A 15,036-nucleotide genomic window follows, 5' to 3' on the forward strand; every position below is an offset into this window, starting at 1 on the left:
AAGAAACTCCTAGGTCAGTCAAAGGATAATGCCTTCAAAAAACAAAAAGTCAATAATACAACCACCATGCAATCATTACTCTCTTGAATCGAAAGTACTACTGCAAACTTAACCAAGCAAATACTAGAGCCACCAGACAGAACAAAGAACTTGCTTTGCACAGAAGCAGTGAGCATACAGATAAGGCAAGAAATACTGCTAACATGGCTATAAGCCAAATAGAAATTGCTGGTGAAACAAACTCGGTGCAGCAAATCATTACATGGCTAAGAACCAAACACAAAATGCTGGTGAAACAGACTCTGTTTATGCTCAATTTAACAAGTGCCAAAGGTTCGTAACAGTGATAAAGGCCCATATAAGTAAGATAGTCGTGGGTATCTAACAGATAGTAGTGCCACAAAGGCTAAATAATAGGTTGACACAGTACACCTTCTGTTCAGTTTATATATGTATTTCTACGGATATTTCTCGAACTGTGATTCATGGCAGTGAGGATCCAGCCAGTCTCGTGGGGAGCTCCTCAGCATGGTGGCACTGCTTACCTTACCACCCACAAGCTGTTGAAGTGTTTCTACTTTGTTCTCACGGCCAGTTCCAGAATATCTACGATCCGCTTCCTTTAGCTTATGCTTAAAGCTCGGTTTACGCCCAGATGCTTTGACCTCTTGCTGCTTGGCTTGGGAAGGTGGAGCACCGTGAGGTCCCAAGTAGATTTTCTCAGCTTCTATGGTGGTCTGTTATAGCATATATATTATTTGGTCAAAGTGAAGTAGGTAAATATATACTGTTGGAACAACTTAGTGCAGGAAAACCCAACACAGAAATGACTATCCACAAAACAAACATTCAAAGACTAACCGTCGCAGGAGGTTTAGAATCCGTTACTCCAGGCACATTTGTGTCAGAAGGATCAGAATCACCGATTGTCAAGCTTGGGATCACAAATCCATCAGTATCTGTGGCACAGATCTAACAATTAGTGCTACACAACAGAAAGGATACAGTACACCCACAATGGTAAAATATATATAGTTAGCTGACATCTTTTGTTCTGTAATGACCAAGTAGAAGAGGATACCGTACACCCACAGTGGTAACAAAGTGAAGGAAAACATATATCAAGAGAAACATATTATCCCACGTAAAAAAGAAAACAAAGGTTTCATTAATAATATCATCAATCAACAAACAAGGAATCACTTAAAGTGAGCAACACACCAATTTGTCAAAAATAATGGCACAATAGTTGTATAATTCCATGAGCATCTTCCTTCAGAGAAAAAATAACCAACTAAGCAAAATTGAAAAATGACAGTTTGTTTCTCCAAGATTCCCAGGATTTCAGTTACATGGGAAGTGTGTTAAGTTTCAGGGACATCAACAATCCTAAAGAAAAGTCTTCATGAAGGAGCCTTGAAATTAAAGCCAGGAAGGTCAAAGTTTGTTAAATAACAACATTAAAAAAAATGTTCAGAAGATAAGAAGTAATGGCTTTAATATTATTTCAGTTATCCTTCTCCAAAAGATCAGATTCCATTAAGTGAGGACGTGCTTGTTTATCTATAATTTTAGTTAATTATAATTGGAAACCAACAACGCAAGGCAGGATTTTTGGTTGCTTACATGTAGCAGATACAAATTAAATTTGCTTTTCTGTTGCAATTGTAAAGCCAAGTTGTTGTAGCGCTTGCCTCTAGTTCCACCTATAGCCAAACTGTTCTAGAACGTTAATATAGCTGCCAAAATATGAAAGATAACGAAGCTCTTAGCCTTCTTCAATTAATCTTTTGATGTCTACAACTATAGTTGGTACTCATTCCAGTAAAACACAGAGATATCAAATTTCTTGTCTATCCATAACCAAGTCCACATTTTTATCATTGGTTTGTCTTTTCACAATCTACTAAAGCAGCAGCTCCATAGGAAAGCAAATGGAAATAGTATTTTTAATTAATATTCTGTGCCGTGATTCTGTATAGAGACACAGGACATGTTATAACAATGTCTTCTGTGCTTCCTAATTTTAGCTTTTAGCACAAGCAGTCGAAGCTGATTGATAGACATTGAATAGTGTGCAAAACTTGAGAGACAAGTTTTAAAATTTAGCTTATAGTCAGTGGTGCTCAAGTTAATACAAAGTGGTTGCATGCCGCAAACTATTGTTCGCAGATTATGATTCCAAACACAATGGAATAGATAAAGACCAAGATGATTTGTGGTTCGGGTCGGGGTGGACAGCAGGAGGAGGCTTGCAGGAAAGTGCCTTGGATTGTAGATTTCAAGTGACGACATAGATAATAAAACAAATCAAGATGGTGGATTTTTGAAGCCTGCAGACACACATTTTAAGGCTCTTTTATTAGCCATTTGACTAAATGGGTGCAAAAAGAAATGGATGGAACAAGGAATAGAAAGATGAAAGGAATGAAGCCAAAGAAAGGAAAAAATAAAAGAAATACAAGTGTAAGCTTGACATTTCGCACTTACCTTCTGTAAAATTTTAAATTGAAGGCTGCCCCAGCATATTATCTCATATTTTCTAAAAGCGATTTAGTCAACAATAGTAGGCAACTACACTCTAAGTCTCTCTAGTCTCCCCAAACTCCAAGGTAACTGGGAAAAAAACTGAAAGATCACTAGCTCACCAGATTATGTCGCTTCCCTGTGTTATATACGGATTACATTCAAGAGTTCTAACTTCAGTGAGATGTCAATCTCAGAACTCTCTAGGAAATTGCAAATGTTGATGTTCATGAATCGACCACTTTAACTGCAGGGTGGCAAGTGCAACTCCAATGGCATTCGAAGGGTGTGCGCATATTATGGGAATCCAAGCAAGGAAATGGTGGTGGCAGATGAGTCTTCGAGCGACACTGATATGGTGTCACCTGAATTCACATGGTCATATTAAACACACGTTCTAAGCAGTAAGAGTCAACAAAAAGATTAAGCTCCAACATCCCCCAATAGGAGTTAAGAGGGAGCTTTCAAGTAGCAACAATCCAGGTGAAAACAAACTTCTTTAACATCTCATGATCATAAAATAAAATTAGGCACGTCCCAATTTTTCCTCAAAACGTAGCGCACCATGATCTCCACCTAGGGCAAGTGCCTGGGATTTGAAATTTCAATTGTTACCAATAACAGAAAGTAAAGCAGTTGATCCACCAGAAGAACAAACCATGATAAAACTGAATCAACTGTCAAGAACAATAGTTAAACAGAACCGATTTCTCAAGGCCCAAATTAAGAACCCTCGCACTTGATACAGATCAAAATAGCTAAAGACACAACTATGCAGATAAAATCTACAAGATGTCAGCAAGTAAACAACATATGCACCATTCACAGCCACCACCATAGAATCCTCTTAAGAGATCCAGATCGAGAACTCACCTATGCACAAAGAGATGAATCTACGACCAAAAGCAAAAGAAAAGAGAACAAAATCTTACCCCATTCAGCTTCTTCCACCTCAGGGGAGGGCTGATTCAAAGAGGGATCCATGGGACGCAAACGAACATCGATTTCGGCGGCCACAAGGGCGCAAAAGCCCGTACTTTCCTCGATCTCGCTGTAACAGGAACAGGCTAAACAGCGGCAAATAAATGAACAAATCCAAGAAAACGATCAAGAGAAACAAGTCAAAAGAATCAGAAAAGGAACCTCCGAGAGGAGAGGAAGGGGAGAGAGGACGCGAAGGTGGAAAGATCGGATGTTAAGTTCGTGCCGGAGTTCCGTCGACGGAAGTAGCCCTAACCTTTATGTTCGTGAAGGGTGGGAAGTATCGGGTTATTGGACTTTGGGTTTGGATGTGCAAGGAAACATCAAACAAAAGTCCGCCTCTTCAGATCCGAAACATTAAATATATGCTTCAAATTTACCCACTTATTATCATAAAAAAAAAATAAACATTTACTTTCGTTATGGAAGTGTTTATACTTTCATATATTTTTCGATTAATAAACTTAAAATTAAAGCGGAACAAAAATTATATTAGGAAAATTTTGGAAAGAAAATAAATCAGCACGAGGAGGAGAAAGAAAAGTTCTTTTTCTTGGTGATAAAGACTTGAATTGAACATGATCGTCCGTCTCCATCCTAACATCCCAAAAAATACTTTCCTAAGAACGTTGAATTAACAATTTATTTTTATATCAAACAATTTGATAAAAAAAATGTGATGGTTAAACTATGCATTCCACATGAATATTAGGATATAAGTGCACATATCTTAAAGTTAATTTCATCTAATTCACAGGATTCTCCTCAACATAATTTCTAACAAAAACCATGTGAATCAACAGCACCACATACTCCATTATGTGCATGAAAGACAAAGAGGTTTATACAACGTAATGTTCTGGCATTCCTTTGCAATTAAGAATATGAAGTATTTTTCAATATCCTAAACAATCATCAGTTTTATTACAAACAAAAGATCAGACGGTTTACAATAACACACATGCACACCTGCACGCGCGCACGCATGTGTAGAAGTAAAATAGCAAAATAAATGGCTCATTATCGTTCAAACATCACCATACGATTGCTTGTTCTTCGACACATTTTCTTTATCCGGTCTGGATGGCTATTGGACGCATTTTCAAGTATGCTTAATATATGGACTTAGACTAACCAAATAATGCGGGGTAAATATCCTGAAGTAGGTGCATACTGTTACCAATCAGCAGGAAGAAAGTGATTAAAGATAATTCTGGCAAAGAAGCGAAGAAGAGGGCCGGCACCAGCTCTTTGCAAAATACCTTCGGAGGAACTGCAGCTGCGTTCTCAAATTTGCAAATGAAGTTTCTCAAAACAAACTATGGCAACGATAGGCCCAGCAAAATCTCCAAGAGCACAACCTATAGAACCATCAGCTCAGAGAAGCAAACATTAGTATGAAGTTTTAACTTTGCCATGACTACCTTGTATGGAAAACACAACAAGGAGAATTTGCCCGTTATGGTTGTTCTGATCAATGAAAAATAAGGACTTTGGAAAGGATCATTCAAACTTGACAAAAACACATATATATTGCAATCCCGTACTGTCAAACCATTTGAGCTATGTGCAGTCCATTGATTAAAAAAGATGGTCCGGTATACAAGGAGTGCACAGATATAAGGTCCGGTAATGATTGATGTACACAAACTTACCTCTACAAAAAAAGAGATTATTTCCACAAGTCAAACATGGTTACCTAAATCACAAAAAGATAATCTTACTGTGAAACCCAAGCCCACCCATCATTTGTCATATCCATTGATGCAAACAAGTATTGCTTTACCTAAATATGAGAAAACACTACATGTACCCATGGTAGGTAGAGAAAACCCTAACGAAACAGCAAGCCATAATGTCCCAAACTATTTGGAGTCCATAGAGAAAACCCAAGTGGCAAGAAGATTAGTTACATCTCCAAGATATAAGCACTTGCCATCAAAACCTTTGGAGTCCATAAAGAAAACCAAAGAAGCAAGAAGATTATTTACATCTCCAAGATATAAGCACTTGCCACCATAACCATGGTTTTAAGGAGAATTGCTTCATTAGTTACGCTAGAAATTTTAACTTGTACAAACAGAGTTGTGCATGTAGTTTGACAGTATATTGTTTGTTTTAAGTAATGGGGGCTCAACCTTGACCAGGGCCACGTTGCCATAATGTATTTCCGCAAAACAAATGATGTCTTATTCCATATTTTGAGAGGCTTATCTAGTAAAGTTAGACCAGATAAACACGCAAAGTAATCAAGCAATATTTTTTTTATTGTAGTTGTCATTGCTTATCAATTTCATACTTTTTATATCTCATGTAAAAAGCATCTTACATATGCACATATGTATCCCGTCAGTTGCTAATCTTATCCCTAGTCTAGTTATCCAATCATATTCAGGAGAAATTTTGTGGTAATAGTCCATTTCGTAATCAGTAAATGAACAAAGGATATAAATATCCAGGTTGTTAACATGTCCATAATATCTCTTGCTGTGCATCATGGATCTATATGTTTAAGCCTGGAATCTCAGGTACTTACATCATAGCTCAAAGAAGGGTTTAAAGAAAAAATTTTAGATCCTATTCTTTGTTGTCATTTATTTGATTCCATAAGACATGATTCTTTTAATACCAGGCATATCATCCTTATGGATAATCATCTTAGCTTATCATGACAGCACATAAATATTTGTAATGAAGGTAAAAATTAATTTTAATAATGAACTAAAGTATTCAACCAACACTATCCATATGTGCATGAATATATTAACTTACCAATCCATTGGCCGGTTGAAGGATGAAAAAGAGCACCAATGCCTGCTCCGATGGATGCAAAAACTAATGATGCACTGCACTTTACAGTTGTCCCAAACAACTTTCTCCTGAACAGCCTGATCTTTTCATTGATGTTAATATCTTCATCATCATTGTTGTGCTTACGGAAAAAGCATCTATAGATCTCAATAATCACTTGGACAATCCATGATGCAGCTACGCCCAACATATGTCCTGTTATGAAAAAACAGAAGACCATAAGAATCAATAAAGAAACAGTAGATTAAAATGGAAGTAAGAGAAAAAAAACTTAACCTCTGAAAGTTGTTCTGCTGACACTATAAAAGAACAACAGAGTTGGCATCCCCCTATCAAACTTGCGTTTGGCTGATCTAGGAACATCTGAAAACCAAACTCAAATCTGTCAGCAGCTGAAGCAAAACCAATTGAAATAAAGAAGCAAACAGATGATTTCTCTAGAGAAAAATTTCATCTTAAACAACAAAAGAAATTGACATGGATGTCTAAACAAAGAGTTATTACATGCACTAACTAAAATTACATACCAGGATTGCTTGTCTATCTCATCGCATGTAACAAAAACAAACAGATAAACCAATCCCCACTTAAACCACCACAGAGTAGGATTCTTACTCAAAACTGACATTTTGGAAGGACATTGTCTGTCCATAGCTGCAATGAGTGTTTCTTCACATAAGATAAGAGTGTATCTGATTGCCCCACAGAGAGTAATGATAATTTGGATATGTTACTTCATTAGATAAGATAGTAAGTTTAATAACTTTATGCAAGTTAGGAAGTTTGAGAGAGAGCTTAATAATGCCTTTATCAAATCATTAACCAAATTTATTAGGTCAGGCAGTTAAAAGAGAACCCAACAGAACCGAACAAACCAAATAATTTTGATTTGAAAGAATCTGGACACTTGTACAAATTCAGACATGCTTCTAAATTCTAATATATATCAGATATAGTCCAGAGAGTTCAGTATACTAAACTGGATACCAAAAGGTGCACTTTCAAGTTAGTTCAATTGGCACCAATGACATGAATTTGTAAATGTTAAAATAGAAGTGTACATGATCGCCAGGGGGCAATTGTTGCTTGCTTTCATACACTTTATTATTCACAAATGAAAGACAACAAGTGATAGTGGGTCCAAGCAACAATACGAGAGAAAGGACTAGCTAAGCATGCCAAATGTTGAGGGATTTGCATAGAGTTCAACAAAAGGCTGGTTTCTGTTTTTATCTAAAGAAAGTTGGTACAGCATTTCAATGGAGACAAATGATATAATTGGTCATGCTGACCAATCATGTTGACAAATGATATCTAAAGAAAGTTGCATAGAAGTACATGTCTGGTTTTGGACTTCGAGAGCTCATTTATTTTGAAGAAATTAACACTAAAATCTTTACTTACAAGAGCTTATTGCTTGGCATACATCACGAGAATAATCTTGAAAAATCATTGCATGATAAACAGATTTCTTTGAGGTTTAAAATATAGATTGGGCTATATTATCATGAAAAGGTCATGGCACAAAGTTCAGATGAGATTAGTCTCTTCTACATAGTGCCTATATAGATAATACCCATACACATCCACAAGCATCACCAAGCCCGCATCCCACACCCAAATCATCAAAAGGCTAAAGCAAGGACTACTGTACCACCCCGAAATAGTGTGAAATGAGTGGTACATACCGGTTCAAGCATGAGCCAGTGCATGGACCACCCCCGTTTCAGGTGTCCCGGTTAAAATAATAGAAAAAAAAGTGGTGGGGCCTGTCCAACTCGGCATTAAAAAAGAAAAAAAATCAAATTAGGGCTCGCGAACACGAGCTCTCTTCTCGCGTACGACGATGCTGCCGCTGTTCCTTCTTCCCAAGTATGCTCCCACCACTTCTTTTCTTCCTTTTCTTCTTCTTTCTTCTCCTCTACTGCTTCTTCTTCTTCCTCCACCGCTTCCTTTTCTTTCTTCTTCCTTCCTCCTTTTTCCTCCTTTGTTCCTCCACCACCCCTTCCTCTTCTCTCTCGTTTCTTCCTTTGGGAAACACCAGTACATATCGGTGTACTGTGTGTCGGTATACCGGTACTGGCCAATACATACCAATCCGACAAATCGCCAAAATGGGTCCGGTACCCAAAACAGCAAACCTTGGGCTGAAGCATCTTTCCTTTTCTCCTATTTGGTATGTTGTGATCCAACTTGCAAGTAAAATCTCTCCTTTTTTTGTATCTTGTGCGTTGTGCATCAAACTTGCAAGTAACATAGACATGGCACAATGATCTCGGCATGCTGTGTAGTGATCTAAGTGTTACAATCTCAAGAATGTAAAAAACTAAAACAACATATCACCTTCCTGTCCTCTTTCTTCATTTCTTTCTAAAACCTAACAAAAAAAGAAAAAAGCTTCTCATAGAACTCTATGCTAGTGCATCTACGGGAGTCAACATTAACTTGATGGAATTAAAGCCATGCTGAACAATTCTTGAAGATCCTTGGGCTTCCATATTGCCATGCTGAACAATTCAAGAACACCCTTGGGCATTACCATGCCCATGCCAACAATTATCTCTAATGTCTTGTCCTTCCTACACTTGGGAACAAATCTTCTATGGATAGAATATTTGTGAGGAGTTGAGGACTACATGTATTAAGCTTAGGAACAGCCCCTGCAAGATACAGTACCTTATTGAGGGATAAGCATTATTGCTTAGACTTCGAGAAAGAAACTCTTCTATAGGGCTAGTAACATTGTCAATTGAGTTAACCAATTATTGGTTCTACATATCATTAGAAACTATGTTTCGTACTTCTTTCTCAGTGAACTAAGAGATTAGGAATGTTGATCACATTGTGATGAAAATATTAGTTCTTAACTTTAAGTAGAGCCTACAACCAAGAATTTTTAGGAATTTTGAGGTGGCTATGATCTTTGTTTTGTGAACAAATATTTATCATGAATAAACAATTTCAACAACTCAATGTATTGGTTATTAAACTTCAAACAGAACCCACAACCAAAAATTTTGTAGAAATTTTAAGGTGGCTAAGATCTATCATTCGTAAACAAACATTATTTATCATAAGCAAAGAAATTCTAGTAAGTCAGGATTGTTTAAAGAGACGGGGCATCTAAAACATCTTGACGAAAAATTCTAGATTCCCACAGATCTTGAAACTCCAGTCATCAGAAAGTAGATGAAAGAAAACTTATAAAGCATGAAATTACTCATGCATATTAATTTGAAGGTTTCTCATTAATTTGAACCAAGAGCCTAATGGTAGAGGCCTAATAGATTCTGATTATAACAACAAATAACAAGATCTAATACCTTTTAGAAGTTTCCATGCCATTCTTTGTGAAACATGGTGGACAGCAAATCTTTCAAGCACCCGCCTGGTTGTTACAACAGCAGTCTGAAATACAAGAGCACTCAAATCACATTCCAAATTTGACCCCTTTGAAATTAGTGATAATATCCAAGTATCTAAAGAGAATTCACAGGAACAAGCCACATAACACAAATGTAGGGTGAAACAACAATACTATTTGCTAAATTAACATAGCTTTGTACTGTTAGTTAATATTATATGTGTTTAAATTAATAAATAATTGGTGATTATGAAGGATGCCAATAGACAACTCCACATCAGTAAATCCATTTAAAATGAACCTTCTAGTACACCATACAGAATTGCATCTTAAACAACTACTAAAACAGCCAAAATGGAGCAGGGGACTTTTCACCAATGCAAGTTAGGAAGAGAGTATATCTATGCAGTTTTTACGTCATAAGCTGAGAGGTTTTCGATAACCAAGTACCCAAGTCAAGTTTGATGCATAAAAATCATGTTACTATTTCTTAGTTTTGTATTGTACTGCATCCCTACATCCTTGAATGTTACACAATCTCTAAATTAAAAATAGCTAAATAATCAAGTATCAGATTTTTTTGTGTTCAATTTGTATGATATTCAGATTATCATCTCTGCTTCCATTTTTTTGTAAAATATACTCCAGTATCACCAACACATAAGTATTTTAATGTGCATAATTTTAAAAGCAGTCTATACAGACACAGTTTCAGTTTGGTCAATAGACCACACCACATATGCCATATGCGATGGCAACATGCAGTTATCCCTATAATTGGACTGTGTATGACATATGCAGCAGCATAACACCACTTAAGGATGTGTAGGGCTTCATAATGGTGAATGATCCAAAATAGGATTAGATTATAAATTTCTAATAAAAAAACCTTTGATGCAATATTTAAGCATGTGCATATTGCATTATCTCATGGTTGTAGGATTTACACATTTATTCTCTAGAAGAGCATAAAAAGAAGTAGAAAGTTCTTTAGATAGCTTGCAGTTGTTCATTATAATTTTAAATGTCTGCATGTAACTTGTCTTACCATGCTTGAGTGTGTTCTCTCGTCATCTACCTCGAAGTGTAATTATATTGCTTTGAACATATTTCATGATTTATTTTTATATGTTATGATTGTAAATTTGTAATTTTTAACTCTTTTAAAATACAATCAATATTTGTTTCTACATATGCAGCCACATACCTTGTATTCACTATCTATTGACTTGGCTGCCTAAACACTGCTTCCACTATTCAGAAACTTGACAATAACAGTGGTTGCATATGTAACCACTAAGCACTTTCTCTTGCATCTACAGAAATTTAAGATGGGAACTAAGAGGGTGGGCCTTAGTACACTGGTGAGGATTGCTCCTTTGTAATATAGGAGAACAAAGTTCACAGAGATAAAGGCTGCATATATTGATCCTCACTAGATCATGTATTGGCGGAAGCCTCATTCACTGGATTCATCTTTTTTTCTCTTTTAAGATGTTTGGCACACTATAATCCACAATCATGTTAGAAATCTTAATGGCACCAACTCAAGCCCCCAAGCCTATCAACATAAAAAACGTATACTTGGGATTCCATTTAGGTCCTTGAGCCCAACTATTCTAAGACCAAGGGCCCAAAACAAGGTTGGTCAAAGCTCAAATTCTGAGGTTAGATCGGTGGGTTTGATTTCAATCAGTACCACCTAGAAGTTCAACTGTCTATGTCCCCATTTTTTAGGCATGATCAACTCTGACTGAAATCCATGTTTGGGCCTAAAGATATCGATGACATGAGAACCCATATCTTATGTCATGCAGTTGATCTTCCAGAACCAAAATTCAGAAAAATGCCAGTCCTCGCAAGATAAGGATTTTCCCATGTTCATACTTCCAAGAACAATATCATATTACCAATGACACAATGGTTGAAGGATTCAGCAGGAACAGTCTCAAAGTAAAGGTAAAATGAATCAGTTGTCTAGTTGTTCTGAAGGTGCAGCAACAAACCATAGTTTCCAAGTATTTGGATCAGCAGTTGTTAAAAGGTGTTATCATTGATTTTTTACACATGATCAACCAAAGAAGCCTACTAAAAATCGCATTAATAGTTCAAAATACAGAATAAACAAATTGAAAAAACATAATCAAAATCCAGCCAAAGAAAAGTAAGGAGAAAATGTCTGGCTTAAAATTCTTGCCTCACGGATAATTTGTTTCACTGAGTTCTGGAAAGGAGTAACCAAGTCTAGAGGCCTTTCCTCTGGAGGCTGATGAAGGAGATCATCATTCTCTTCCACAGGGGGATGAGGTTCCAAAAGAGGCAAGTAGAACAATAAAAAGGATCTCAATGATGTCATTGCAAAAGACTTAAAACCAAAGGCTGAAAACATAGGTTTTAGCTCCAGAGGATACTCCTTTGTTCTGTACTTGAAAGAGTTGGGTAGAATATTTTCAGAAGCACTTTGAACATTAGGAATGTCCTCCTCATTCCATGTTGCACTTGAACCGGCATCACAATAAGCAGTTGGAAATCCACAATCACTGAAATGTTAACATGTAGAAACCATTGAAAGAAAGAATCATAATATGTCAAAATAACATGGGATGGAATGTTTAAGAAACACAATAAAAAAGATCTCCAATACTGATTAATGCTATCAATTTCAGTATCCAGCATCCATGCTAAATAGCCATAAACAGAAAACGTGGTACTATAAACATGTGAATGCCTATGTTCATAACAGTTTTCAAGGGCAACATGGAGGAATACCATGTGGATAAACCACATCGGATTTGCTAAAACGAAAATGCAGCAAGTATTCATTATGTCCTACCTTGGAGGAAACTTGCCAGTCAACTTCATGCATTCTCGTCAATTGTTAAAAATCAAACTACTCTACTTCATGCATGCTTGTCAGTTGTTATAAAGAGATCAGACTATCACACTTCATGCATGCTTGTCAGTTGTTCAAAAGAGATAAAATTATTTAACTTCATATCATTTATATGAAGGAGCCCTTGTACATTACATCAGCAAAATAACAACTTCCCTTGAATGTCGCTGATCAGCAAACTGAGGAAAACATAAAGTGTAGACCAAGTAAACAGGACAAGGCATGATCTGTAGGTCTAGCAGACTTCAAACAACAGCAACAACATGCCATAATATATCAACAATTTCAGTCAGCTGCATGGAACTTATTCACCCACTGAGTGCTGTTTCAGAAGATAACACTAGTAAAACTAAGAGCAACGAATTTCTTTTTACCATTTCCAATGAGCTTTGCTTATATCTCCATTCATCACTCACTAATCTAGTTAACTCACTTACACTTACAAGCCATCTTTATGTCTACTTCAGATAAATCAGTACCATCTAAAGAATTTTCCTTCATTTTATCCTCCACTGAATTAATTTATAGTTTCCCAAAAATCCAACATTCCCATCTCAGTAACCATTAGGGTTTTGTGGAGTGTCAATGTAGTATGCAGTTATACCTCCACAAGCAGAGACTAATTCCAGGCCTCTATACTTGCTCACCTATGATGCAAAGGAGCGAACTTACCATGGTCCTAAAACTCACTCTCTCGCATTATACATGGTGGAAAAGATGAAATTTATTCCACACAAACTAAACATTAGTGAAGTACTCAAATATAATTTTCCTAGAACTTCTCCGCCAGATAATGCTTCTGCTAGATTCACGCCAAACTAACAGAAAGAAGAACTTTTAAACTGTTTGATGACTATCTCTTAACTGTGCTGCACAGTTTCTCTGTCAGAAAAAGAGAGCACACTTTTCAGCATTGCTAAGACAAGAAAAATCACACGACAGAGACAACGCATAATTATTTTCTTAATTCAGGGTTGACCTACATAGAGCAGTGGTGTATTTAACACAGCGAGCATTAACTCTAACAGAATGTTCTTGCACAACGAAGACTCCATTATCCAGAAAAGGAAGGGAAAAAAAATCTGAAAAGCCAATGGCAGCAACAATTTCTAAGAACAACTTCAAATCAAGTCAAACCTCAAAGGTATAAGCTTTCGTCAAGGTTGCGACATGATCAACCTTCACCTGACGAACACGAAACGCTTATCATAACACCAAAAAAGAATTCCATTTCTTGAAACAGACATGTCTTTACCCCATAGCCAACCAAGAATGCATCCAATCTGAATCATGAATACTCTATCGTAACAAATACGTACCACCAAAACATAAAATATTTCGTCAACTTCGATTGAAACGCACCCAAAGATCGCCCGAGAGGCAAATGGCTTCCCCGCGGCGACCGAAGCCGCCGCCGCCGACGCGGCGACAGTGGCCGAGAACAGGCTGTAGGAATGGAGGGATTGGGTCGCCAAACTAGGATTTTTCTTCAAGAAATCGAGCAAGAGAATGATCCCCGCCATTTTCCTATAATCTACGGCGAGATCCCTCCCTCTCGACTCCTCCAACACTGCTCCGACGACGATAACTAAGAAGGGCTTTGCGATTAGGTTAAGCAGTCTCTCCAAACTATTTACGTGGATCCAATTTGAGAACGGCTTGTTCACGTTCAAAACGATGGTCCGGCCCACGGGGGTGTCGGTGGGCTCCACATCGGTGGACAGCTATGATGAGGCGGTTGGACACTGCATTCGAACGTCAATGCTCGGAGAGGATCCAACTGCCTCGCATCCTTACGTTGTTCCTGCGGCTAAGCATACTCGGAACTCCCGAGCAACGACGAAGCTTTTACGGGCACCTACATTTATGACTCACAACGATACCAACCAGCGATATCGTGACACGTTAGTCATTCTGCTTGTTTCGGGTCTCGACTGAGGCGTTCCCACCTACGTCGTAATAGCAGCACTCGAATCGGGGCCCACGGACACTTGCGAGAACATAACAGTGTTCCCTGTCTCGCGCGAGACGGGTAGGTTTCCACCCCCACCTTTGTTCTTGTTTCGCTTTCGATAAAGGCGAAAACTTTGCGTCTTTTTCCTCAGATTTTGGGGTTTCCCCGATGGCAATCACTTATACGCACTTAGATTTCTCCTCTTGCAGTAGATATTCGCTCAAAGTTCCGAACTTGAGCTTTCGGAGAATCCCCCGCTTGAAGTTCCGCAGATTCCTGCCGATTTCCTAGCTCTTACGAAGGCCTCGAGTTGGATGATAGCCAAGCTCGGGAATCGTCTTTCTCGAGACTTTGTATGAGATCTGTTGAGCGCCTTGATCATATGAGTTCCTGCAGTTCATACAATTGATCGAATATAATTTTACTGCAAATATTAGATGGTGCTGGAAACACGTTGAAATCTGTAGTCCTTGGGTTGGTTGTGTTCTTGCAACTTCTTACTGCATC

The 15,036-nt window shown here is 37.6% G+C and overlaps 2 protein-coding genes across 4 annotated transcripts; both read right to left on the minus strand.

The window, feature by feature from the left end:
• Window positions 1–193: 193 nt before the first annotated feature.
• Window positions 194–3,828, minus strand: LOC135679617 (uncharacterized). Of its 2 annotated transcripts, none has more exons than XM_065193579.1 (4): window positions 3,670–3,828; window positions 3,459–3,577; window positions 862–959; window positions 194–737 (listed from the first exon to the last, which is right to left on the minus strand). In XM_065193579.1, the coding sequence occupies exons 2-4, from the start codon at window positions 3,508–3,510 to the stop codon at window positions 459–461; spliced, it is 429 nt and encodes a 142-aa protein (XP_065049651.1). In that variant the 5' UTR covers window positions 3,511–3,577; window positions 3,670–3,828; the 3' UTR covers window positions 194–458. The 2 variants fall into 2 exon arrangements, with proteins under 2 accessions (XP_065049651.1, XP_065049650.1); XM_065193578.1 differs by having other exon boundaries at window positions 3,459–3,593.
• Window positions 3,829–4,383: 555 nt separating this feature from the next.
• LOC135679616 (uncharacterized) lies at window positions 4,384–14,196 on the minus strand. Of its 2 annotated transcripts, none has more exons than XM_065193576.1 (6): window positions 13,938–14,196; window positions 11,880–12,222; window positions 9,642–9,726; window positions 6,595–6,681; window positions 6,280–6,513; window positions 4,384–4,868 (listed from the first exon to the last, which is right to left on the minus strand). In XM_065193576.1, exons 1-6 carry the CDS (start codon window positions 14,096–14,098, stop codon window positions 4,795–4,797), a joined length of 984 nt encoding a protein of 327 aa, XP_065049648.1. In that variant the 5' UTR covers window positions 14,099–14,196; the 3' UTR covers window positions 4,384–4,794. The 2 variants fall into 2 exon arrangements, with proteins under 2 accessions (XP_065049648.1, XP_065049649.1); XM_065193577.1 differs by having other exon boundaries at window positions 13,895–14,026.
• Window positions 14,197–15,036: the final 840 nt, after the last annotated feature.

This window comes from Musa acuminata, chromosome BXJ1-7 (assembly GCF_036884655.1).
Source record: "Musa acuminata AAA Group cultivar baxijiao chromosome BXJ1-7, Cavendish_Baxijiao_AAA, whole genome shotgun sequence".
NCBI lineage: Eukaryota > Viridiplantae > Streptophyta > Magnoliopsida > Zingiberales > Musaceae > Musa > Musa acuminata.

Bases quoted from the DNA above. Each gene is read 5' to 3' on its own strand.
- LOC135679617 (XM_065193579.1), bottom strand. From the start codon at position 3,510: ATGGATCCCTCTTTGAATCAGCCCTCCCCTGAGGTGGAAGAAGCTGAA. The intron at 960-3,458 runs GTAAGATTTTGT...TCTGTGCCACAG, and splicing joins GGTGGAAGAAGCTGAATGGG to ATACTGATGGATTTGTGATC. The intron at 738-861 runs GTTAGTCTTTGA...ATGCTATAACAG, and splicing joins ATTCTAAACCTCCTGCGACG to ACCACCATAGAAGCTGAGAA.
- LOC135679616 (XM_065193576.1), bottom strand. From the start codon at position 14,098: ATGGCGGGGATCATTCTCTTGCTCGATTTCTTGAAGAAAAATCCTAGT. The intron at 6,682-9,641 runs GTATTAGATCTT...TTTGGTTTTCAG, and splicing joins GGCATGGAAACTTCTAAAAG to ATGTTCCTAGATCAGCCAAA. The intron at 4,869-6,279 runs GTAAGTTAATAT...ATGGTTCTATAG, and splicing joins TTCAACCGGCCAATGGATTG to GTTGTGCTCTTGGAGATTTT.